The sequence below is a fragment of the Accipiter gentilis genome, chromosome 8 (assembly GCF_929443795.1).
Source record: "Accipiter gentilis chromosome 8, bAccGen1.1, whole genome shotgun sequence".
In the NCBI taxonomy this organism is placed as follows: Eukaryota; Metazoa; Chordata; class Aves; order Accipitriformes; family Accipitridae; genus Astur; species Astur gentilis.
In genome coordinates this window covers 1,221,288-1,248,357 of record NC_064887.1, presented here as the reverse complement: position 1 = coordinate 1,248,357, position 27,070 = coordinate 1,221,288, and the positions used below count along the sequence as shown (strand labels likewise).

Here is a 27,070-nt window from a genome sequence, read left to right as displayed (position 1 = left end):
CAGGTTTGTGTTTTATCTTTGAATAAAGTTAGTAAATCTAAATATTGCCTAGTTTAAAAAAACGGAATATCTTTTTACAGACCAATTTATAAGAAAAGGTCTATAACAGCAACAGCACCTCACTCCACAGTAAAACTTAGATTACGGTTAGAGATGCTTCATAGCAGAACATTTTAAAGTCAAGATACCAACTTTGTTACTTGTGATAATATGTGTGGAAAAAAAGTACGTTTCTGAAAAATTAATCATAGGTCTTTTTCACTAAGTATTTCTAATACTGCAAGCGATATCTAAGCATCCGATGCTAATGTTTTTTCGCCTGAGGTTTGGAAAAGCCCTGGGAAGAGTAAGCTTTTATACTCAATTTATTATTTAAAATCCAGTCAAAATCTCAACATATAAACCTGTAGGTGGAATTAAAGATAACATTGAGTTCTCTATTTTAGATGCTTATTGAAATGCCTCAGCATTTTGTTAATTATGTGATTCAGTACAGAGGTTAATTAGTGTTTATAGTGTGGGCTCGCTGAAAAAGCTCTCATTTTTAAATCTCCAAATCTATTTTTAGCTTTCTTGCAGCCAAAAAAAGAAATCTTTTTTTCTTTCCAATTTTCTTCAGTTCACAAACTGTTCAGATCCTTAAGAACATGTAGCAGCTCTCAGGAAAATGTAAATAGAAGCTGTGGAGACCATCTCTATCTCTATCTTTTTTTATATAATCTCTAAATTAGAGGACACTTGACAGGATAGAAGCACACACGCTTTTCAGATAAACATTGTTTGGTTTCAAGCAACTGCTTTTGTTAAATAACCTACAATTTATTTGGTAAATTATGTCAGTTATGGCATTTTCCAACCTGTTGGACTATACTGAAGTCTTGAGTGTATAATCTATTCTATGATATTCATGAAAATTCTTGATATCCTTGATCAATAGCTAATTCCTTTTTAAAGCTCCATGAGCTTTGGTCTCAACAACTTGTTATGAAAATAAGTTCTACACTTAATAATATATTAATGAAGAAATGCTTTGCATTAAGTTTAAAATTTGCCACTGATTAGTGTAAGTGAAAGCTCTCTTGGGCTTGTTTTATGCGAAAACTTCCTAATACGCCTTCTCTAGACTAGCCAATATTTCAATAAGCCCCCTTTCCTTTAGAAGAGAGACAGTAATCCTCTTTAATCTCTTTTGACATGGGAATTTTTTCATTTTTTGTTTCCTATCACCCCCTTATGAACCTCCCCCTTCATTCTGCAAAATTTTTGAGGCCAAGGCTGAAATCTGCGTTCCAGATGGAGTTGTAAATATATTTATATCATCACATTATAGCACTTCTAGTTTTCATCCCATTTGTTATGCATGGTATTTTTGGATTTTCAGTTTTTCTAAAAAGTTAAATTTACTTCAAGGTATTCTACCCCTTGAAAAGAAACACAATTTCAAGAAAAGCTCTGACCACCAGTGCTCCTCACGCTGGTCAGGGCAGGGGCAGCCGCTGCCTTCAGCAACACACTATAAATAAGTTCCACAGATGACCTTGAATGTTTTAGGTATCGGTTAATTATGATGATCAAGATGAACATTTAGACATGCTTCTAGACATGCTTCAACCTCTCTGACTTATCCAGTTCAGTAAGAATGTGTCTAAACATTGTTAGCTATGGTTATAATTGCACAATTTGAGAATATAAACACGTAACGAAACAGAACGTAAAGGCAACTTTGGTAAGGATCCATAGCAAGGATCACTGCAGTTTGTGTTTGTTTTTTTTTTTTTTTTTTTTTACCCTCAAACACAGATACGCTCTCAGGCCTTTAAAGTTTCTTCTAAATGTCAAGGAGAAACACATGTTACTGGCCTTGCTCAGACAGGTTATTTCTACCTCATCCCATCTCAGTCACTTATTGTCATATAATTCATAATAAAGCTCAAGCTGGAAAACGGATTTAGAGAAAATTTCTCCTTAACTCTCAGTAATTGCTACCTGGAGCAGCGCTTGGCATCCATATGGAAGGATCTCAAACCTAGCATCTAACAGAATTATTACGACTTACATAAATGGAGGATTTGGCCATTTATCTCACTCTGTATGAATGTATGACTTTAAGGTGCTGAGTTTTTAACTCTGCCGGGCTCCTTGTCTCAGCAGTATCTCATGAAATTAGTCCCCCAGGTACACTTGTGATGCAAAGAAAACTCTCTGGTTTAGTCGTGTGCTGTTCAGCCGTGTTGTGAGCTGTTCAGCCTCATTGTACATCTGCATTTCACCCTGTGCGAGAACAGGGAGAGAAGAAAGGTTTTTACCTTGCCTATGAATGCCATTGGGGATGGTTTAAAGTTTTCAGAGAGTTGTTTTCCCTTGGGAACATGATCACTCAATTGAAATGCCCTGGATGAATACACCTTGATCTTTAAGAAAGGTCCCTGAGGAACCGACTCCCAGATTTATAATCCTGCTTTAATTCCCTGAATTTCAGCACACTGATCAGGAGCTGGGTGTCTGTCCCAGTCTCCATCTCCAGGACAGGTCCTTTCCATGATGGATCACTACTCCCGTAGCAGCTGGTCCTATTAGGCCAACTTGGACGTGGTAAGCAAAACCAAGGACTTAGACCAGAAACCCCATCAGTGAAAACAGAGCACACACGTGGCTGGGGGGGAAGAAAAATCACCTTCAGCCCGTAACAGAAGAGGTATACCAGAGACCTTCTGAGCTTCCAGACGGGACAATGCATCAAGCAAAGATTGTCTTTGCCTTTATAAAGGGTATACCATGAAACTTTACAGGTGCAGACCTGGGTCCCTCGCAGCCGGTCAGAAACCGTAAGAAAGCACGATGGCTCAGACGCGTGACGACCGCTTTACAAATGATTTGGAAGTTCCCAGGATGGATTTTAAATCTGCTCCCTGTCCATCAAGCCCTTCTGAGACACGGAGGGAGAGACCTTCCCTGCATGCTCAGCAGGAGCAGGTCAGGGCAAATGACTGCACCCCCCGGGGCAGGACTGGAAGGGATGCCCCCCGTGAAAAATTAGGTTCACGGCACCAGTTCTCTGCACACTGGTGTCTACAGGAGACTTTGGGCTTGATCCAAACCTTATTAAATCAATAAATGTCTTCTGACTGACTGCAGCAGTCTTTGAATAGGCTCCTAATGTGTACAGGAATTTTCATTTAAATTTTTTTATGTATATATCTATATACTACTTTTTTTTTTTTGATGCAGACCAGCCCACCTGGCTGAGACTATGCAAATTGGAAGTTTGATTTGCTTTGCAGGCTGGTATTTGAGAGACAAAACAGTAAAATCTTTCTTAGGTAATTGGACAACAGCTGAAACTGTGGACACAAAGGGAATTTCCCTGGAGAGTGTATTGCTTTCTAGAAATGTCAAATTCAGTAGGCCAGGCAAAGCTATTGAGCTAAAACTTAGCAGAAACCTGTCACATATGCAAATACACTAAAATACGATTTCTCAGTCAATAAAACAAAACTGCCGAGTTTAACGATGACACCAAACTATCTGAACAGAAGACGGCCCAAGCAGTCCTTGCAGGATAACTAAAAGCTCTGTAAATTACTGATAATAAGAACCGCCTCCGGCGGCACCAGCCTCGCACCTGGGTAATGTGGGAGAACTCCCACAGGAGGGCTGGGGCTCAGCCCCAGGGAGAGGGGAGCACGGCCGGCGATGCAGCCCAGACCTTGTCCACATCAGGAGAACTTTAATCCAGGCAGAATAACAAATGCTCATCCTGAAGGGGGTCTTGGGCTGCAGCCGGGGCCACGCGCCGCGCATGAGGGGAGCGCGGCACAGCAAGCGCCTGACAGACGGACCGGACCCGCGGCACTGATAACACGAGCGGTGCAGCCGCTGCCACCGAGTCCCTGCAGCACACGCGCAACTGCACAGCACCTTTGCTCGAAACAGCTCCAGAGAGGCTGAGTTTAATCTTCACGTCCCAGCTCCCAGATGTGTTGGGGAGAGGAGGAAAGGGGAGAGGAAAGGAAGCAAGCTTGCTAAAGCAGGCATAAGTGCATGCAGAAACCCTTAAGGTTTAAGAAGAGCCACTTCAGGAACATGACTGCAGCCTCGGCATCAGACAACATTAAATCACTGTCGCAAAACGGCAAGGGAAGGGCACCTGTCCCAGCAGCAAGCCTGCTTGGCCACCCTGTCCCCACTATTATTGACAATGGTAGTGCAAACACGTGTGTGCATTGGTACATGAAGTTACTAATTTGGGGTCATTCCCTTGCTCGTTACAGGAGCAGCTTTTATGGGCTTGGAGCCAGTTATTGTGCCGTGGCACTGCTCTTCCCTCCCCCTCTGCCCAGATCGCACTTCTTCTTACTCCTCAGAAACCCTGCTCTCTCTTCTTCCCCTGGTGACTATGATGGGGGGGAAACAGGCTTCAGCTGCAGTAAGAAAATGTTTGGTTTAAATACAAAGGAAAAACTACTAATGTGGGAAAGAAGCATGTCTATAAAATGACGGCAATGGTGGAGGGTCACTCTGGATCAAGGGGAGCCAGTCCAACAACCGCCAGGAATGATGACCAGCATCACGAGCGTGCCCTCGGTCAGATGACTGAGGTGATCTCCAAAGTCCCCTTAAGCCTAGTTTTTCTTTGATTTTCATGAGTTGGCACTGCTAGGAAATGACCGTGGGAAGTGGTCGCCTCTCCCCTTACTTCGAAGATGTGTTATGGCAAGGCCATTATACCACTCCACAGACACCCTCAATACCTCTGTGTCTTTGACGTTCCAGTAGATGTAGCCAACGCCACGCTAACTACACATAGTGCCACTGAGGAACATGCGTATTATTACATGTTATGTGCAATTTACAATAAGTTAATTTAAATTTCTGGAAGACTATTGATTTTTTTTTTGCATTTCAGATGTGAAACCCAATGTATTAAAAATATTAATACAGCAGTTTAATTAGGAATCTCTATGTAGGAACCAGGACACAATGCAATCAACACATATAAATTGAGGGCACGGTCTGGCACTTCCTGGAACGTAGAAATGTTTGAGACAAGATTATAAGCATGTTGCACTAACCATAAGTTCACAGTTGGATGCTTATGCAATAAAGTAGTTCTGTTTAGCTGCAGCAATTAAATTAGCACAGACAATACTACCACATCTCTCACACACCTTGCTATGTTCCTTCTCCTTCCAAGTGTCACTACTGACCTTTTCTGCAGCTCTTCACAATTGTTTGTGTTTTTGAATAATTACTGACAATATATCTAAGATTTCTGTATAAACCTGAACATCAGTAACACCTGTGGATCATATAACCAGCCATTTAAAGAAAGTAATCTCTTTGGCAGCTGTTAGTAATGGACATGGATGATTCCTCTGTGTTACAAGTTTTCTTAAGAAAGGTACCACTTGCCTGACAAGTTATTTATAGCATTCCTAAAAATACTAGGGAATGTATAGGAGGTGCTCTTTAGAAAATAAAAATAATACCTTTACTTAAGAATAAACACACACATACCTACTAGAGAAGTAATGATTATTTCCATCTTCTGCGAGGTGATGGCTGACATGAATCCAGACTTTTGTGGATGACATATCTTCAGGGGACACACAGAGATCACACACGTAGTGGTGAATTTAATGCCTTTATGAACAGTCTCTTAACTAGATTTATCATTTCTATAGATGTATAGATTAAATCTACATGCAGATCAAAACCACAGCATTTCAACCGCTGCTCAGTTTCCTGCCCTAATTCAATGAGTGCTCAGGCAGAGATGAGGACAGCTGTGCCTCACAGAGGTGTGGGGTTGGCATTGCACCCCTGACCGAGCCAGGATGCTAAAACGATGCACCCTACAACCCGACTTACACAGCCTGGACCTTTGGTGCCACGGAGCAGAGCTGAGAGCCCAGTGCCCGGCCCAAGATCTCCGGCAGCTCATCAAGGGTTTGTGGTGGGACCATCTCACCCCACGTCCCGCTGCGGGGAGCAGGGGCTGACCAACGGCTCCTCCTTTATCCTCGCAGATGAAAGGTAGGAAAAAACTTCTGCCACGACTCAGCTTTGGTAAGAGGAAGTAAGAAATCCACTACCAACCGTGGCTTCTGGCCAGGAAAGCACAAGGACAGGAGACATCTCGGTAAGGACGTTGCTGCTTTAGCAGCAATAGAGACCATTGCGGTCTTGCCTGCTTGAGAAAAACGGTTGAATAAACCTACCTCGGTGCTAATGGTTAATGATAACTCCCTCCCCTCGCAATGGCCTTGCAAATTTGTTTGTAGGAAAATGCCTTTTGTCTTGAATTAAGATTGTGCTAATTTAAGAGCAAAATCTGCTTAATTAAAAAAGGGCAATTCCATTCCCCAGTGGCTCCTCGTCCCTGAAGATGGAACCTCTTACCCTGGGTACACACCGTAACACCTCATCTCCTGGGTTTAATGAATCAGCAAATCCATGCTTTATTTACAGGGAAGGACTACATTCTTCTTCTTCTTAAGTACCAGAAATTCTGGGAAAAGCCAGAGTAGGCAGTGCTAAAACATCTGATCAATTAGGCCCGTAGATGGCAGGATGGGACTGTCCAACAAGCACTCCTCACGCGGGTGCTCTGGGAGGATCATGTACTTCATACGCTTACCCACAAAACACAACACATTTGGATGATACAGAGGACTTAGCCATGAATAATTAGTAAATTGCCATTCATTATTAATTTATTGGAACCACTGCTTCTCTGTATTTTTCCCGCAAGGCTCAGTCTTTCTATTTTACAGCTGCTGAATTTATTATTAATAGCTAGATCTTAGACATGGCCAACAAGTCTTCCGTTAGGGGTATGATAAATTTCCTTACGTTCGCGGGATCTGGGATGTTCGTAACTCCCCAGACGTGAGGTTCTTCTGCAAACTGATCTGGCTATCTGTCCCCGGGACAGAAGCGGCTCTGGGTGACCTTCTGCTGGGCATCCCCAGCTCACAGCAGCGGTAGGGTTGCCCTCTGGCCATGGGTGATCAGCCATACCCCAGACAAGTTCTCCTCCTACCCCAACCACCCCGCGGGCACCGTCAGGTACAGGTCCATTCATCTACCCTCTCCCTTGCTCAGTCCATGTCGCAGCCACACAAAGTCAGCTTTTACCTTGTCCTGACATCCCTTTACCCACTTCATGACTTTCTATCAGCTCAAGGTTGCCTTTATGGATCACAGAAAGCCAGGGCCCTCTCTGTAGTAGAAGAAATAATCCTTTTTCTGGTACCCTTGAGTTTTAGATCTGTACAAGGATGCAGACACCAATAATGGAGAATATTCTTAGCTCTGTCCCTGAGAAAGACTCCCAGCTGTGCACAGCTACGATGCCATTTATATATTATACAGGGATGTGCAAATAAAGAAAATACAGTTTTTCTAACTCTACTATACACATTTTTCTTAAAAAAACCCAACAGCAGACAGAAACAGCCAATTAGCAATTACTTAGCAATATTGGGCAAGGTGCCAATACCTAACAGCAGAGGTGTGCAGGCATCCACGCTCAGGATTTGAAGCGCTCCCGCTGTAGCTGTGCGTTGTGACAGCGTTTTGATAAAAAACCCTGTGTCTTTGCACACCCATTGTGATAGCGCATGGGAATGCAGCGGGGCACCCGAATCACGGCCGTTACTGGCAGCTGTGCTGATGATGCTATTCTGACCGCTCCGCATCTCAGACCGTATTGCACCAATGCAATTAACTGTTTAAAATACACACTGAAATAATACATCAACATCTAATTTTTAACATTTGTCAAGTAACATGATGATCAAATTATACTTAACCCTGTATTTGACTATCAAATGTTGCAGCCAACCATTAACTGCTAACACTTCCCCCACACATACCTGAACCAGCGCATATGTTCAGCTATCATTGCCAACAAAATAAAATATAAGTAGTGTTTCACAAGAGAAAATTGTCTCTAAAGGATTAAGGAGTCCGTACTTAAGTTGCTACCCTGTGATGGTCTGGTGGTTTTGTTTGTTTGGTTTTTTTTTTTTTTTTTAAGCGATACTCTTTCTAGATAACATTAATGCAGGCTATGTGCAAGGAAAATACTCCACCAAATGATCTTCATTCCCAAATGAAATCTAGATCACCACCTTTTGGAAACCTCTCCTTGTTTTGATTTGATCCAAAAAATGATAGTATAAAATAAGACATTTCATCCTGAAGTCAAACCTCTGAGCTAACATCACCCCCATATTCCATTCTGTGAGGTGAGGATCAGACCCAGTTTTCTGTATTTTCTCTCACACTGTTCTGCTTCACACATCCCATCTCCTTCCTGATGGAGAACGCCTATTTTTATGATTTGTAACAACGTACTTGGTACTTATATGACGTTTTCAACCTCTGCATCTCAAAGTGCTTTTTAAGGGTGGCTACATGGTATCTCAACAATACAAAACTGCTAAAATCCTGGCAGCAGCAGAGAGACAGATTTGGCTCTGTTCTGTTCAAAATTAAACCAAACCTTCATTTTACCTTCTCTGAATTGCAAATACATCAAATACTATCTGCTTCTGGCATAATATTCCTTTGTTTTCACTTCTTGCATTTTCTGTTTAAAATGAGCGTAACATTGTTTCCACTTTGTTAATAATTTCTCAAATATTAAATAAAATGGCAGCAAAGGCTTCCTGCTGTTTTCTGCTTATTATGTCTCTTCTGCAGTAATTTAGAATACCCTGACAATACATACCATATAGAAAGTATATTCAGAAGGAAGTTTCACTGCTAGAAGGCAATAACTCTAGGATTTAAGCAACTGAAAATCCACATTTCCACTCAATAAGGAATATCTTTATGTAGAGAAAACTGTGTAGGATATATTCTAAGTTTTGTCTTTCAGTTTTATCACTATTGCAACAGATTAGCACCAAAGTTCAACTATGAACATCTTCGGATGACACTAACAGATGGCTAGATATTCAACAAATGTGTAATACTACAAATTCACCGATAAAAATATCTTTCGAGCAGGACATTTGAGACCCATTTTAGGTAACCTTCATGCTAAAAATCTCAATGCTTTGTTTTACCTATTACAATGCTTATTGTCTTTTCCAAAAGATTTAACTTCGAGTCCTCCGCGATATCACCGTACCAGAGGCCAACGACCGACAAACTGACCTGGGAGCAGGGCTCTGGCACACCCCAGTTATTCAGCTCAGTATATTCCTTGAAACTTGCTGGAAAAGTTTTTGTTTACAGTGGTACCTTAGGGATCTGTTATTGCTATTCTGAGCAGGAAGATTCTGTCACGCTAATTCTGCCTCTATACCATGATGGCGGGTTGGGTTTAGTTGAGGGGTTTTTGTAGATTCATAACTCATTGATACCCCCAAAATGTGCCTTCACTTTCAGAACAGAAACCCATCTGCAGTACAGAATAACCAACCAGGTGTATTATTTCCCAGTACTGAGGAACGCAATTGTATTTATATGCCTTGCGAAGGAACCAGGGGGAAAAAAGCACACTACTATTTTTTGGCTTTTGAATCCATGTATGTGGAAACAAACAACCATGAACATTTGCCGCATGTCCACGTTACTTACGGTTGAGAGGCAGGCTGGCATTGGTCGTCCCTAGCTTGTTGGCAGCGACACATGTATAGTTGCCAAAATGCTCTTCTGTCACATTGGTAACAGTAAGAAGTGATCTTGTACTATAATTTTTAATAGTAATTCCTTGTTGACCATTGATCAGTCTAGAAAGCAAAAAGAAAATTTCTGTAACTCATATACCATAAGCAATAATTTTTTTTTTTTCTTTCTTTACAGGCATAACTGGTAGCACAGAAAGCTGTTTGCAAGCTGCCAATGTAGTCTGTCGAGCAAAACTATCATAGCAGCAGATCCGAGAGGCCATGGGCAACACTGGAGTTGTGGGGTGTTGAGGGGAACAGTTTCTGCCTCTGCGTCCTACAGTCAAAAGAAAATAAAGACTGACACCTGTGGCCCTGCCTGCCTGGCCATAGGACAGGATACAAACTCTCAGATGGAGAGCTTAGATTTTAAATTGGGCAAACCCAACTAAAAACGTAAATACCCCATTTGGGGCAGAAAAATATCATGCTAAGTCTTTCAGAGTGTTTTTTCAGACTCTGGAGATTGCTTGTGTCCTCACACACCTCCAGCTAACGGCAGGTGAGGATTAGGCAGCCAGAAACGCAACTACGTAGGGTTGTGACCACAGTTTATTTTACAGGCCTCTACAGTTACAAATTAGACTGGCAATTAGCAAAGGTGTGCTACAGCAGCACTGCATCCTGAGACAGCAACCTGAACAGAAACCAGGTAATGAAGCGTAGGAAAAAGCAAAACCAGGGCTCTTTTCCCCCAGCTCTGTTTCCCTGGCTTTGAGCTTCCCACCCCAAATTTCATAGGAACTCTGCAGGTCTTCTGACGTTGCTTCCAAAGCCATGTCAGAAGCAACCCTGCTGCACCGGGGCAAAGAAAGATGACTGATTTAAATGTTGCTGTTGTAGGTAAACCATGTCTGGTCAAACAAGGAGATGAGACGGGTAACCGCATTATTAAAATACTAGCTACAGTTGATTAGTCCTAATTCCTTATATTTCACATGAAGAGCAGAGTTCCAGATTAAGTATACAATTTTTGTTTGATATATTGAAAGATATAATCATATATCCTGGGAATGAATGCAATCTTCTAGCATTCTGTCTAAACAATCTCTTAGCATTCCGTCTAAAAACATTTCAAGTCTATCACTAATTCCACTTCTGCATATTGTGGACTGAATACTTCTCATCAGTACAGGAGTGCCTCTGTTCCCATTTAATCACTACATGCACAGGCAAGGGGTTTCTCCTCCCTGTACAGTCTGTGCTGCTGTGAAGGACTCTGGTCTGCTCTGTGCAGCCCATCATCCGGGAGAGGACATAGCACATCCCATGGACACGTGATTTCGCAAGAAACGTAAAAAAATGGGACTGAAACGCCTGGTTTGGGGTGAACGCTGCAGTCAGAAGATTCATCTTTCCTCCAGACTCGTGAAAGTCAGAAGCTTGTCCTTTCAACCTACGCACGTGCTTCTGCAGGCGGATGTTCTTCTAAAACTGCCGATGCCTGTCCCTCCTCTTTCTGCCTCTCCGGCGGAAAAACCCGAGAGCCTCCTCCGCTCCAAAACACGCACACCCTGCTACGACTCTCCCCTGCCAGCACACGAAGGCGGTGATGGCGTTACTGGCGCGGCAGCAGCGGGTGCCGTGGAGGTGATGCTCGGCGGGCAGAGCAGGCAGGCATCTGGCAGCTCGCCCCAGGTCCTCGTTCCAGCCCCAGGGCAGACGCTTCCCTCAGGATGCCCCTTCCCAGCGGAGAGGCCACAGCCTCCCTCCCTTCCCGATGCCTTTTGGGATTTGAACCTCCCTGTCCCCTCTTCTGCCCCTGTCCCAGGGACCTCGGCATACCGGAGCGATGGCTCCGCTTCCACCCACAGCTTATTTCTACCAGCTGTTTCCGAGCCACCTCCATCCTTTTGGCCCATAACTACAGCTTGAGCTACAGCATTTCTATGTTACGGCTGTAAGGTTTTAACTCCTTCCCCTCCCCGCCCCAGACAACAATGGGGCGTTGGGATTTCTGCCGTCCCCGTGCCCCGTCAGAGCGATGTTCGTATCAAAAAATTAACCGTGTCTGCTTGATGCGTGCGATCTGCTGCCTTCCCTAGGCTGTCAAAAGGACGAGCGCTGGGGGTGCCAGCTCAGACCCCTTCCCCTCTCCCTCTCGCCCTCCTTCCTCTCCCTCCGCTCCCGCCAGCGCCGCTTGCACGGCATCACCTTCCCTCCATGTCCCTGCTAGGAACTGGCTGACACTGGCGGGCCAGAACTGGAAGTGGAGTAAACGGAATCGGGAAGATATGCATATCAATAAGCTACATAATCAACAGACCGAGGAGTTGGCATTAGTTAGCATAAACTCAGCAGTTTTGAGGATTTCCATTTGCAGTTGTAAGAACCAGATGCTTTTACTTTTAAATTAATTACTCCCATGTGCTGCTCTGCCTGGCTTATTGACTGAGCACAGCGTTCATTACTCGTCTGGGTTTTACCAAGTTACTTCTCGGGCTGGAACAGCATTTTAAGTTGTGTGCAGCCACCCTACACTTTTCTTCACCTCGCTGCTTTGTACCACTGGTTATAAAGGGAAGAGTGATCTCTGTTTTATTCCAGAGAACATGCCTATGCATCCAAAGAAGATCATGCATCAGTGCCAGCCCCGAGGGGTACCTACCTTTGGTTTCATTTTTGAATACCTTCACATTATTATAATATATTAAGCCATTATAATGAGTTTTGTTATTTCAAATGTAAGTCTTGTTTGCTTTGTCAAGGATAAGGGAATTAATATTTTTAGATAGGTAACTTTTGGGCTTCTTCCCTGTGGCTGTTTAATGTCTGAGATCTAATTTCTGCGTAACCCTGAAACATAATATACTTGAACAGTTGTGAATTTCAGAAACCAGGACTCAGCACAGTGAAGCCATTCTCCTCTCTGCAGGGAATCCTTCTGCAGTTTCAGAAGCCATACACTTCTACAATTTGAAGATGCTTTTACTAACTTTTCCCCCAGATTTCCAGTCCTTTCCCAGCTCACCCACCCTCCGTGCCTCAGGGTACCCTCAGCTCAGGGTCTGTGAACCACCGGACAGCTCTCGTGTGGAGTTCAAGGCACCGCTTTTGACAGATAAACTGCTATACGGTCTGAAACCCGCCCGTGAGACCTCTTCTCGCCTTTCCCCACTACAACAGGAGGCGTTCAGCCTGCCTGCTCCCTGCCCTGGAAAGCCACCCAGCCTCCCGTCGGCAGCAGCTCTCTGGCTTCGGGCTCCTCGCTCCTTGCGCTTGGCCAGGGAAGAATATTGCAAAGCACGCTTGTGCACCAGCACTTACGGGGAGTTAACGAACGGCGACTCTTGTGAGCTTGGTGATTAGGTAGAATTAGTCCTGCAAGCTCTCTGCCTTGAAAGACCAGTAGTTTTAACTGGATGTAGTCTGCGACTGCTTTTATGTTTAGTTTTAATGGCTGTTTTATGATGAGATGATCCCTGGAGTCTGGAAACTGTGGGTTTGGATTTACATTAATCTAAGTAACAACAATACAGTTTACAGGCCCAAAAGGCTTGTTTCAGATGCTGAACATACACTTAGGGTTTCAGATCTAACTCCCACTGTTCATTTATTCAACAATTCATCCAGATCTACAAAAAAAAAAAGTCCCAATCCAAGACTCGCTGAAGAAAATGGGATTCTCTCTATTCTATTAGCAGAAAATATAGCAGGGTGGGCACTCCCAGTATATAAATTTAGTCTTGTAGTGTATCTGCAAATTATCTGCAGGATAATGTACGTGCTACTCTGAACTACCTATGAGAGCTGACTCTTCTCAGTTTTGCATTAAAACAATGACTGAGCCGCCCAAAGCTCATTCTATGCTGGCTTTCCACCATCCAGAGGTAAAGGGGAAATGGAAGAAAAAGCCAATGTCTATGTATTTTCCTCTTTCCTGCAAGTGGTGGAGGTTCAGGGATCCCCAGTACCTTTGTAGTCATATATGTCTAGCCTATCTGCCAACAACAGTTTAACAAAAAAGGATGGACCGTTACATCTAACATAATACAGCAAGCCTCAGCTGACACACCGAGACAGGAAACAGAAGGCACAGCTTTGGTGTCCTGAAATGCTCTGCTCAGTCTTTCCTGCTGCTGCTGTGGCACTGAAGGTGGTCATGAAGAAAGGAATTGGTCAATGTTATAAATAGAAAGGTGATTATCACACTGGAAACGGCTAATTGAATCCAGAGTGCTAAAACCTGTGCTACAATACTTTCTGCGTAAAGTATGTTTCTGCTGCAACTCCCCCCAACGTGTATACAATTTAATAAGCATCTCTGGAAACAGGATGCAGATGAATTTTGCTGACAGAAGAAAAACATTTACCGTTACATATAGTAAAGATCAATTATATTGTTTTAGAGGATGCTTCAGGATATGGTCAAAGTGCAATAGTTATGACTGCTCCGAAAAGTCACGAAGGAAGATGAGCAGCTAATGCTCCTGAGGGGGAGCAGCTGGCCAGTAAGAAATGAGCTGACAGATGGCCTTCTATGAAAAATGGTCATTAATATTCTCATGTCAACTCTCAGGTTTAATGGGATGTTCAAGCTGAGAAACCCAACGGATGGAAGCCAGGAAATTCCAGAAGCTAGAAAGTGCGTACGGACAGTTGCTTTCAAGGGACAATATCTGCTTGCTTTTGCACCAATATGCAAACCTAACAAAAATAAGCTTTTCCGTAAGCTAAGAGCTGTAAAACAAAATTTCCTATTGAAGAAGAAAAATATCTACCCACTTAATTAGCTGCTTTTTAAAATAAAGATGACCCTACAAAGATGCCTGTTACCATTACCTAGCACTAAGGACCCGAAAGGGAAGCTGACTGTAAACAAAAGCAAAGCACATGGTCAGTTTTTAGGGTTCGAGCAGAGCGCGCTCCCCTGAGCCCATCTCGGACACCGTGACGTGCAGCAGCTCTGCTCACGTCTGTGGACTATAAACCCGTGGCCTAGACCGCTAATGGCACAACTGGGTGAAAATTCACACGCGTTAAGGTTTGGTTGAAAGTCTTGCTCGTGAAACAACCTTTTCACCCACAAAACCCTCAGTGGGGAACCTATGGTGATGAATTTAAAAACCAAAGAAATCCTTTCAGTAGACTTTTTCAGTGCCTGTCTGGTTATTACGGTTAAAAGGCTGTAAAGACTAAAGCACGTGTAAACGTTAGGCTCATTATTGCAATTATCACTATCACAGCCCAGCCACCGCCAGCCTGCTTACGCCTCACTTTTGAGCGCAGAAACCACAACCGCAGGGAAACCGAGGCGCTCCCCCAAAAGCGGCGCGGCATGGCCGTCGGCAGCCGACGCCTCCGAGCGCCCAAGCTCTTTAAAGCTCGGCATTAATTCAGGACAGCCTGCCGGACTTGTCATCACAGGGGACAACCCCAGCCCGGTGGTCTCCTCTCTCTTCCACCCGGGTCATCCCCAGCGGCACGAGGGGGTCGGCGAGGGCCGGCTACTTACTTCCTCTCTCCTTTGTACCACTCAAAGACCGGGGCAGGAACGCCTGCACCTTCGCACCGTATCAGTCCGTTCCCTCCAAGCATCACACCGCTGGATTTAAGTTCCTGAATTGTGGGGGCAACTGAAAAAAAAGAATTGTAAAATGGATATTTGCATCTAGATACGCAAACTGTTTAAACGCCGCTTTTCTTCAGCACGTTCTACGTTACTCTCAGCCTGGTGCGTGTTTTCCAGCTTGATTCACATTCAATCACGTTTTCTTCCAGCAGTGTAAAAATTATCCCACATAGCAGATTCTGATATATATTCTGTGTATCTGCTGTAAAAAACACAACTGAGACATGAAGAGATAGCAATCCCATATTGAAAAAAGCTGTTTTTCCAACTCACTCAACACAAAGTATAACTACTTATAAGCATTAGCGTCGTACAAGATGTATTTAGAACCTGAGAATCAGAAAAAAGGCACATGAAGCCCCAACACCGGTGCCAGCTGAGAGGCTGCGGGGTCCTGCTGGGCTCGGCTGGGGAGGGGTACGGCAGCGCCCAGGGTCCCAAGCAAAGACAGGGCCGGCACCACTTGTCTTCTGCATCGTGTCTTCTGCAAATGCCCCATAAACCCCCGAGGCTTAGGTGGCCTTTGAGATCTCGTTTGCATGCTAAAAGAACAACAAACTTACCTTCGCAATTACGAGCCAACTGTAAATGCCATATAACAGCATGACTTTTCCAGTATTACACTGGATATAGATTTGTTTTAGTAAATATATTTTGTCTTTTTAAATAGTAGACATTGTAAATAGCAATAAACGTTTTAAGCTAAGAACTACAAACGGGTACAAATAAAGATGAAAAGCGATTGTCAGTTTTTCCAGTTGCCAGCGAAGGGCCACCGTAAGCTGAAAATAAAACACGACACATTCCTCAGGAAAGAGATTATCAAAGGAAAGGCTGAACAATTGCCTTCTCCCTGGAATTTCTTTTACATTTTCTGTTTTTAAACAGTAATTTATGTGCATCATAAAACCACTATAAAAACCAAAACACAGAACTTATAAATAAAAATCTGTTTATTTTTTCCCAAGCAGTTTTCCAGATGTTGCTTTAAGGTGTTTATGTACATGTAAAATGCTGACTGCCTCTTGTCTGCTTCTTTCACCATCTCATCCATCGCTCAGCACGCCACTTTAAAAGACCGTAATCCTTTATGGGAACCAGCCACACTAAAGAAGCGCCAGATATACCAAAGAGCAGATATAACGCGCAGGCGGGTCAGCTCCATGGCCCACCTCATCGCACACCCGTCCTTCACCAGCACCGTCCACGGCTGCTTTTCCAGACGCGTAGGACATCGCACAGAGTCCTGCTGTCACAGCCCAGGGAAAGCAAACGCGCGCTCTTAGCACTTACACACAAGTCTCGATGTTTAACAAAACCGGGTGAGTGCGTTTCGGGTGGGATTAAACAGAACTGGTTCTCTCTCGCCTATCGCTCACATCCTAACCCAAGTCAGACAGACAGATTACAATTTCCCACAGCTGGCAAACACACCCTCTGCCTTCAACTTTCTCTTCCCAATGGTAACATCAAATCCATCCATAAAATCATTAACTTTCAACCAGTAACATTAAAATTTCAAGTGGATAATAAACGTATAATCAATTTGCATGATGACCTCTCCATAATCTGCATAAGGGGGGGGGGGGGGGGGGAAATCAGATTTTTTTTGTTACTCCATAAAAATAACAGGAACATATAAAGCTTACGCCTCCCTGAGAAATGAAGCAGTTCATGCAGTCAAAGCTTTTAAAAAAATAACTTTGAGTGAGACTGATCGCTTGAAGAGCTGTGAATTGATTACATTTTGCCTTTGCTCCTACAGCACTGTGTAGCACCAGCAGCTACTTGGAGCACCACAAAGCTCATAGCTCAGCTTGTGCTTCTGAAGCATTCAAAAGAATAACAACTGAAAACGTCCAAGATGAACCATACAAAAGCAAAACTTGTGCGAGACAAACCATACAAAAGGATCACTTGAATGATAGAAGACAATGAAAGTCTATCGCATGGGCACATGATCAATGGAGGTTGCCAAAAGCTGGTCTATGGCTCGGAGGAGGTCTACCTCCCCCACAGGGTTTCCACCTGCCCCGGGACCGGGGACCGCCTGCCAGGGCTCCCACCGCTTCCGTCAAGTTGTACGAGAAGTGAACACTTGCAACAGAACCCCCAGGACGTTTCTCCACCGCTAGTTCACCTGCGGCCGGTGGGTTTGCGGCTAGTCCCAAGGTGCTGCTGAGCTCCTGGGGAGCACCCCCAGACCCCCAGCGTTCGGAGAAATACCAGCTCGCTTCCCCATTTACCCATCTGACACTGTGGTTCTGGACTGCTGGGGGACCTGGTCCACCCGCCTGCCCAAGGCAGAGCCAGCCCAACCCAGGCGGTCCCGATGGACCCCTCCATCCTCAGGGTTCCAGAGCTCCAGGGAGAGCCTCAGCCTGCCTGGATGGGCACGCACCCGCACTTACTCATCCACGAAGTTACAGGTATGCACCTTGCTGCGGTTTTAAACCATTACTTATTTTGTCCCTGGTGATACAAAGAGTAGGTCTAAATTTCTCCTTGAAGAAAGCTTTTACCCATTTAAAGACTTGTGCGCTCATTCTCTCAGTCCTCATTTGTCTAAACAAACTGAGTCTAAAAGAAAACTCGGTTCATCCTCCCTTTCAGACATCACATTTCCCCCCAAACGTGCGTGGTTTTTGTGGTGCCTGGAAGCCCTCCAGTTCACCCACACTTTGCTCGAGTGAGCATGCCCACCACGAGATGCAGTACTGCCAGGGAGACATTGCCAAGTGGAACAGCATCGTCCGCACGCGATGATATCCACCCACTGATGACTGAACACGGCGTTTCTTTCCCCATCGCCCCTTGGGATTTCTGTGGCATTAGCCCAATTACCCATCTTACACCCACACAAGCCCTCGCCTGCGGGTGGATGCCACCCCACGCTTCTCCTTTACTGATCACCTTTTCTTTTTGTCGCAGCTCTCCTGTGTGTCAAGACAACCTCCATCCGTGCCTGCTGCGCAGGCAGTCTCCTGGCAGTGCTGGGAAACCTGCCCTAGGGAGGAACGGAGCTTTGCTGCACGCCTGGAAAAAACTGAACGTGGCAGGCGTAAGTAGATATAATCTATTTTGGGGGACACCAGAGAAATTCTGGGAGAGGTACCAGAATAATGCACTGGATGCGTACATTGGGCAAGCTTTCATGAGCTGGGAGTTTAAGCTATTGACATCTGTATTTCCATCACCACTGAAAGACGCTGGGAAGATCTTCAGCAACCACAGGTTTTGTCTTTCAGGCACTGACAGACACTAGGAAGATTTATCATGACCGTGGATTTTGCCCTGTGCAAGACAAGAGCCCTGACGGCCCTGTGGGGTTCCATGGGGTCTGCAAGCCCTTAAATAGCAGGGAAGAGTACTTTATCTGGCCCCTTCTCCACATCACCATGCAATGGCTCCTTGCGAAGCTTTGCAGTAAGAGGCAAATATTTTTCCATGTTATGCAAAGGGAGTGAAAATATTTGTTTTTTTCTAATTCAGAGTGGGTACGATTATTAGCAAAAACCCCAAGTTTGAAATTAATCTACCACACTGTGTGCACACTACACTGACAATATTTAATTCTCATGAGCTAAGCAGAAAGAGCAAATAAAAGACTAGCAACAGCCCGAGTCACGTGGAAAGTTTTCTTCTAAAAAGTACCACCTTCATGCTTCTCAATGTGGCCTGCTCACCTTTAGCTCGGTGTTTTGTGGTTTTGGGGGATTTTTTTTGTTGTTGTTTAGTTTTGTTTGGCTGTTTGTTTTTTAACTAAATGCTGAACATCACTAGTAATAAATTCTAAAATTAAATGATCCATAAAAATGCACAGCTTGCCGATGCTTTTTCAGGCAGGAGCCCCAGGCACCGCGCTCCCGGTGCAGCTGGGAAGGGGATGCCAGCTGGATCCCAGCTACAAATCACAATTCAGGGCTTTGCTGTCTGGTGAGGCAGAGTTTTGTTTGGAAAATACTGGAAAACTTCTGAAAAGGAGTTTTCTTGGGTCTCACTTTCAGAAGGTTTTCAGCTTCTGTTTGTTCAGAAAAAAAAATAAATATCAATATTCTCTGCTCTAGGAAATACCTGGTTAATAGCGGTATGAAGACACAAACCAAAGATAGCTCAGAGTCACCATTTGCTTAGATTGTTCATTGTCAGGTTATTTTCTTGTTTTTAGTATAAAGACAAATTCTGTGATGCACGCACATTTCTGGTGCACCGATTAGTAATGTGCTGAGCCAAAAATCCATCAGACCCTACTGCACCCATCAGCGTGGAAAACTGAGTGACTCCAGATGAAACTGCACACCTAAATACCTGCTGCTCTCATTGCCAAGGTTTGTTTTGGAAAGGAAGGAGACAGAGACATGGGAAGAGATTCTCAGGCCTCCACTATTTCATCTATTTTTAAAATGTTTTTCCACGTAGTCAGCAAAGACTCATTTTTGAGAAGATATTCATGATTTGGTCTTGTTGCTGTCAGTCACACTGCGGTTGTCTGGATTCTTACGCTGCTGGGGCTGTATGTGTTTTCTCCTATGTAAAAGCTTTTGAGGTTGTAACAACCTGAAAGAATACTATATTAATCTAAATACATATAAATTAGCAATAGGAAAGCTCATACGTTACGTTAACAAGTTCTCACAAGGTTCAGTTCAATTCTGCCTTCCCCGTTATCCAATATACATTGGTTTTTGGTGAGCAATCTCCCCAACACCAGCGCTGCCCAGTACAGCGGGGATGTGCCAGGTCAGCCAAACCCCCCAGGAGAAGAGAGGGATGGAGGGCAACAACATCCCGCCTCCAGCCAGGGCTGACGGGCAGGCCTTTGGGAGAGGCTGTAATAAACATACAGAAAATAACGTGATTTCTCCTCCCAGGTAGCACGTCAAGAACTTAGAAAATTCCTGAAACAGATGCAGCGACGCTTCCCCCACCCGTTCCACCCCCCCCACGACAGGGCTCTGCATTTCGCAGCACTGATCATCCCTCCCTGATCACCTCCACCCACCTCATTAGATCCTCCCGCAGCTCTTTATGGCTTGCTTTATTTTCTTTTTATCGCCAATAAACTCGCCAAACCTCTGCTGACACCCTTTTATGGGGTGTTATGAGCAGCACAGAGGGGGCTCGCAGCGTGCTCCGCTCCCCGCGGAGAGACCCGGGGAGGGGGGAATCTGACCCTCTCGAATTACTGAGGGGGATGATTTAAATCCTGCTCAATCCCAATGGCAATTAGATGCTTTCCAAATCCCCTGGCAGGCTTCCTGCAAGGCCATTAGGAGCGCTCCCAGTGACACCAGCATCGCTGCCCACGTTGCGGCAGGTAATCCCCCCACCACCCACCGCCCCGGCGGCCGCTGTCGGGTTTTTAGGGCTGCTTAGGGAATCAATAGCAAGGATAAATCTTGGCCATCTAGGAAAATGTTTTCATTCAGGAGTTTAATAATGATGACTTAAACCATTACAGAAAATCCTTTAGTATCATTAACGATGCAATCCTGCTCTGTTCAGCGGATTGATCAAACAGATGCTAGCCAAAGTCCTGAGCGGGCAATAGAAGGCAAGGGATAAATACAGATGGACGCAAGCTTAAAGGCCTGATGAAAGTTTAAAAAGGTCAAAAGAAAGACCAGCTTTAATAAATTTTAAACAAAGTAATTACAGCCGGAAAAACAGTGGAAAACCAAGAGAAAATCTGGTTAAAGATTCAACACGAAAAAGGCTGAAGGGAGGTACGGGGCAGGCAGCGCTCTGGTAAGCCTTCCCTCAAACTCTGCAGCCTCCACCACCGAAGGCTTTACCAGGTCCGCCCCCAGGTTACGTGGGAAGAGTTTCCAGTTGTGTCGCAGAGACACAGATGTGCTTCTGAGTGCGTGCAGAGCACCTCGTTAGAAATAATAATAAACACACAAGCGAGCAAGAAAAGAACAACTTGTCTCAAAGGTATAGCGCATCAGTAGAGAGTGGAAGCGTTCGCCTGGAAGAGCCTACAGGAGGAGGGAAGGGGGCGAGAGCCACAGAGAGCTCCCAAGGGAGAGAATAAAATAGAAAAGTTAGTGGTCTGACAGAAGATGCTGCAGTAAAATATAACAGGGATGTTAACCAGAAAAAAACTTGTGTAGGACTAATAATTTTAAATGTATTTGTCATTTTTATATCTCCTAAATAATGGTTATACAAAATAACAAAGGAAAAAAATATTAGATATGTCTGTCAGCAGCACTTGGCTTTTGTGCCTCATATTTGTAGGTTTACTCTCCCTATGATGGATCCTTGTTCAATCCTCTCCCACAGTTCATCCCTGCGGAGCAGAGCACTTAAAATAAATGCTTCATTTCTGACTTGAAAATAAATTACTGGAACTTACTTAATATCAATTTCTCTAATACTTGTAAGTGCTTTGCTGGGAAAGGCTTTTTCAAGTGGGTGCTCAGAGACTCGGCTTAACTGGAGTTTTACTAACGCCCTTTCGCGTTTGTCCCTGCCTGAGATGGCTCAGGAGGTAAGGCAGCTCTTGACCCAAAATGCATATTTATTATCCCCACCAAATACATATTTATGTATCCCCACCGGAGGGATTTGACACTAGAAGCGTGCGAGCGAGGAGGCAAACCGGACCCGCCACGCACGGGGACGCGACGTAAGCTGCCCCAGCTGCTCGCTGCGGGTTTGGCATCGTTTCGCAGGAGTCACCAGTCTTACCCAGCAAAGCCCAACGTACTTCTACACCAACCCACGCCGGCACACGTCCAGGGTATGTCAGCTATTGTTAAAACAGCATGGGAGAAGTACAGCCACCTCCCTTCCTTCTTATTTAGGAGTAACAGAAAAAAGCACCAAGCAGGACAGGAGCGCACCACAGCATCGGCAAGAACAGCGACGCGACGGTCGAGTTATTCCTGTCCCACAACCAAATACGACACGAGTTCACGAGGCAATTTGCTCGGTTCAGCGTGTGAGCCTCGGGGGGAACTGTTAGAGATTTCAGGATGGGCGAGCGCTACATCAAGTGCTTACGCACACTCTGATGTGTGCCCATCCTCTTCAATTTTAGTGAAACAATTGAAGTTTCAATAAATACCGCTATTAAAGTCTCATGTGATGATGCCGAGTACTCGCTGCACTCCATCTCTCTCCCAGCGTGTTAATGAGAAAGACGTGAAAACTATCATCTTTGTCTCCCACTCCCGCGCTAAAAGAGCTCTATAATTACTTTCTGCTCAGTTTCTGCTCGTCTGATATCACCAGCGTGTTCACATGAGTCAGGCATTTGTGCTGGGAAACCAATTTTACAACTCATGTTCCATCCAGAGAGGATGCAAAGTACTGCTGAATCTGGTTTCCTACCCAAATATTTTCATTTTGCTTTTAAACGTCTAAAGGAACAGTGAAAACAATGCATGCAATACACCGGCATTCAGACAGGCACAGAAAGCATGCAAAAAAGCTCCAGCTAGAACAGGTTCCATCTTTTAACATTTTAATGAGCTTCGGGACTTTTATGCATATTAGTTATGTTGCCCTAATTACTCATTATAATTCTAATGTGCATTTTATATTTAATTACAATGCTTATAAAGATTTGGTATGGACAGTAAATTATTATAACTAGCATGTGCATAATGATTATGAGCTGAATTTATTAACTTTTACACTAGCATTCAGGGCTGGCAACTTCCAATTTCACCTTTGTGATTAACCATATTGTCTGATTAAACTAACATTTTTGTGGCATTAATTGTAAATGTCAAAAAAGTCTTTTATTTTTCCAGTTTTCATGAGATTTTAATTTGGCATCCTAACATAGTCTTTTGTTAGTGAAATTGCTCTCCAGTGTGTTAAGATAAAGACTATCAGGTAAGAGAACAGGTTTTCCGAGATCCGTTTTCCGCCTCAGAAAAACAGATATGAGCAATGTTCAACTATATTCATTTATATGTATATATACACACACATAGTGTTTTACTAATAAAGCAACAAATCTTTACAAGTGAAACAGTATTCATTGCACTTTATATAATTAGGATAGTCTTCCAGTAGTCTAGATTATTTAATTTTTCTAGCTTATTCAGAGCGGCAACCCTACCCATTCCCAAATTAATGGAGTGGTTTAATAAATGCCTCTTCATATCAGAAACTTCTCCAGTGTGTGGCAACATTTGAGACATGCCTTTAACAATCACTGGGCTCAGCAACTAATAAGCTTCCCCCCCTCACCCCCCCCCCCCCCCCCCCCCCCCAATCTTTTCTTGATGACTTATCAAAAACCACTGAATTTGATGGGATCTTGAAGTGTACACGTACATAAATTTTATATGCAAACATACAAGGTTTCAGTAAGAATTCAACTCAACTCCTGCATTTCTAGATGTAACCCAGCATCTCTTTTGTGCTTTTCCTTTTCAGAATTTAACTTTACAAACCAGTATACTTTAAATGTTGATTAATTAAACAATTGTGTAAATACCTTGTGCTAGCCATCAGAAAAGGAGTGGATTCCCAAACATTCCCCGAGTGTCATTTGGCATGTTGTAGGGTGCATCAGAATTTCATGAAACGTGCATGTCCCTCAGCTCTGTCTAATGGATTGCATTATAGCAGACCATCAAAATCACTGGCTGCTGTGCAATTTATGTTTTTGAATACAAGACCTCCCAGTGTTGAGAGGAAAGCTTAAAATCTGCAAGTAATTGTTATGTGGGAGGAAGAAAAAAAAAAATCAGACACACAAAATAATACTTAATAAATAATAGGCCAGCAGACGGGAATTCTTAACAGTGTGTTTTACAAGTATTTGAGTGACAAGAAAGAAGAGGAGGAAACTTAACAAAACCTCCCCGAACCAGCAAAGCAAACAAAGACCTCTGGGGAGCTACATAAGAAAACGCAAGTTAGCAGGCAGGTGGAAGGACTGCTTTGTTTCTCTGTCCATCAGATTTTATCTTACTGCTTCATCTATTTAATCCTTCTGTTTGCCAACAAAGCCTTTTTCTAACAGTATTCCCTTTCAGGTAGCTCAGCAGATGTATTTTTATCCCCGCCAGAAGAGTTGCTCCAGCGTGGGAACACAAACCCTTCTTCTCTCCAGCGGCTCGCGCTGTGGCTGACAGCGCCCGAGGGGCCGGCAGCTCCGGGCCGGCGCCAGCATCTGGGTCTGGGCTCCCCACGGTTACCACACGGACAAATATTTGGGCGTGAGCCGTGACGGTGTCAGGTGGAACCCCCTTCGGCCGCTGACCTGGATGGGAACGGCCCCTGGACTTCCAGAGCAGGGCGCTGGCCCTGGCGCAGGATGCTCCCCTGCTCTCTTTGCCCAGCCGGTGCGGCTCTCCATCTTTTTGCGAGCAGCTCTGTCCCATTCGACAGAACAAGCCCTGCCAGCGTACAGGAATTCGCGATACCAACATAAACCTCAGCTCCGCCGGCTCCCTGTGGTCGGGGACCTCGTACCATACGTCCGACCAGCTGGGGAGGACAGCCAGGTCAGGAGCACCTCGTGTCCGCGCTTGTCCGGCAGCATCGCGCTCGCCCTTTCCGGGGGCGTAATTGAAACCACGACGAAAAAACGTGAAACAAATCCTGCATTTGCATACGAGACTTGTTGGCAATTTAGAAGGAACAGATGCCCAAAACATAAATAGGGATATAAGTGTTCAGCGTTTGGCGTTGTTTGATACGGTGGAGTTGGTTTTAATCTTTCATTGGCCAGTGCAGCTTGATTCAAATTTAACTGAAGTCAAAGTCTTTATATTGACTTCAGTGGGCTTTGAATGAGGCCCAGAAAGATCTGCAATAAAAGAGAATTTCACAGTTTTCAAAACAAAAAAAAAGTAAAAAAACCCCACAACTTGAAAGAGCACTAGTATAACAAAGACAACTCTTGTCATGTAATCCCTCTTTTTATACGCTATTGCTTTTACTGCTGTAATTTGAGGGAAAAGTTGCCATCGATACTTTCTCATTAGCAAAGGATGGCCAAGCATCTGTAATTACATGAGCCGAAAGAACAAACTTTTATGTCTCATGGCATGAAAGATGGTATTGACAGGACCCAGCAGAACCACTGGTGGTCTTTTTTGAAATACATGAAGGGGATCTGTCAGAAAAGGGTTTAAAACTGTCAGCGTGGTACGCAGGGAGATCAAGAGGCACAACTTCTGAGTCCTAACTCTGCGCCCGCTGTAGAGAGGGGGAGAGCACCTTTGCTGGGATGTGGGCGACAGCCGGGCACCGCGGCACCCAGGGGCAGCGGCTACTGCAGAGGGTGCGTGGGTCTGCGACGGGGCGCAGGTCTGCTAGAGGAGAGGTGGCAGAGCCCGAGAAAATCGTTGCAGAGCCTCAGCAACCTGTAACAGAGCACGACACCCCTAACAAGTTGTTTGCGAGTGCTGGCTGGGGGATTTCAAGGTAAAGGGCATCTCTCTGAAATTCAAGACCACTCTGCCCCAGGAGGAGGTGTCTCGGGAATGGCTGGGGTTAGCTTTTCCCATGCAGCAGGCACACTGGTCTAACTTTCATTCACTCTATGAAGTTACATTTCTCCGCACGTTGAGAGGGACTACACGGCCCCATGCAGGCAGCGAGGAAAGCCCAGCGAGGGGAAGCTTTGTGCTGAAAGGCAGGGCACCGTCTCCTCAAGTGACAACTGTGAGGCTGAAGTAGTGGGAAAGATAAAGATATTTTACTCTGTGCAAGCTCGCTGTTAAATACTGTGGTGCTCTATGTACAGGAGCAAACGTACATCTCTGGGTAATGCCGGCGGACCAGAGCTAGCTGGGGAAAGGGACGTTTCCGCAGGGGACAGGAGCACCGGCGTGGCAGGACAACGAGGGAAGAAGGATGATGTGCTGTCATGTCCGTTTGCCCGGGGGAGCCGGGCATCCTACCTGAGCCACGCTCACCAGCTGCCCCGGTGGGCACCAGCGTCAGCAAACCTCCCTCCCTCGGCTGCTCCTACTGGAAAAGCTTCTGCACAATTAACATGCCCTTGCACTCTGCTGCGGTTCCTTTATCTCAGCAATTTATTCAAACGTGCGTGTGGAGGTGAAAGGGGAAAAGGGAGTATCAGCATCCTGGAGTGGTACTAAGGAAGGAGGAGGAGGAAAGGGGATGCTTTCTTACATCTGATGCCAATCCAGAAGGAAGAGTTGGCCGGCAGCCTGGGTGCGAACAAACATGAGCGCTTCTACTTTGCTATTTCTCTCCCTCTAAGGAAGATAAAAGCAATGGACTTCAACAAATTCCAGGAATTACTAAGTAGATCTTTTGGCAGTAAAGCTGAGGAGAAAGTGAATTAAAGCAAGCTGGTAGTTTTCCAAGGAAAGAAAGTTTGCAACAAAAATTCAAAACATCTCAGGGTAGGTCAGAAACGCAGCAAGAGACCTGCTTGAGTCCCACCCGAGCACATCCAGGAAGCCAAAGCACAAAGGCAGGTAAGGCAGGCATGAGACATCAAGGGCAATGAGAAGCCATACCATATGCACATTATCAGTATTAAAGGAAAAAGTTACCCTGCTGCTCAGTGCTACCCGTGTGGTGCCCAGACCACCGAAACACTCACGGCGGTGCATTTCTGTACCACCGCTGTCGCAGCTTGACCCTACCTGGAAATGCGACATGATCACTAATCAAAAACCTGAACGCTGGACCCAGAACAAACCCTGGGGACCCACATCCCTTTGGCCTGGCAAGAAGCCTTTCGATGACAGTTTTCTAAATAATTTTGCATCCACACCAGGGACCTTTTTTTCTCATCCATGTTTCTCACGCTTGCACCTGTTAAGCGCCACATGTCAAAAGCTTATGAACGTCACCACGT

The 27,070-nt window shown here is 44.8% G+C and overlaps 1 protein-coding gene across 1 annotated transcript in view; it reads right to left on the bottom strand.

Annotated features, from left to right (window-relative positions):
• The window catches only part of NEGR1 (neuronal growth regulator 1), a 291,602-nt gene that overhangs the window by 46,392 nt on the left and 218,140 nt on the right, over positions 1 to 27,070 (bottom strand). Inside the window, exons 5-6 of the mRNA XM_049808203.1 lie at positions 15,142 to 15,262; positions 9,598 to 9,749 (exon numbers count right to left, since the gene is read on the bottom strand). Coding sequence (XP_049664160.1) covers positions 9,598 to 9,749; positions 15,142 to 15,262 — 273 coding nt within the window. The remainder of the gene's footprint in view (positions 1 to 9,597; positions 9,750 to 15,141; positions 15,263 to 27,070) is intronic.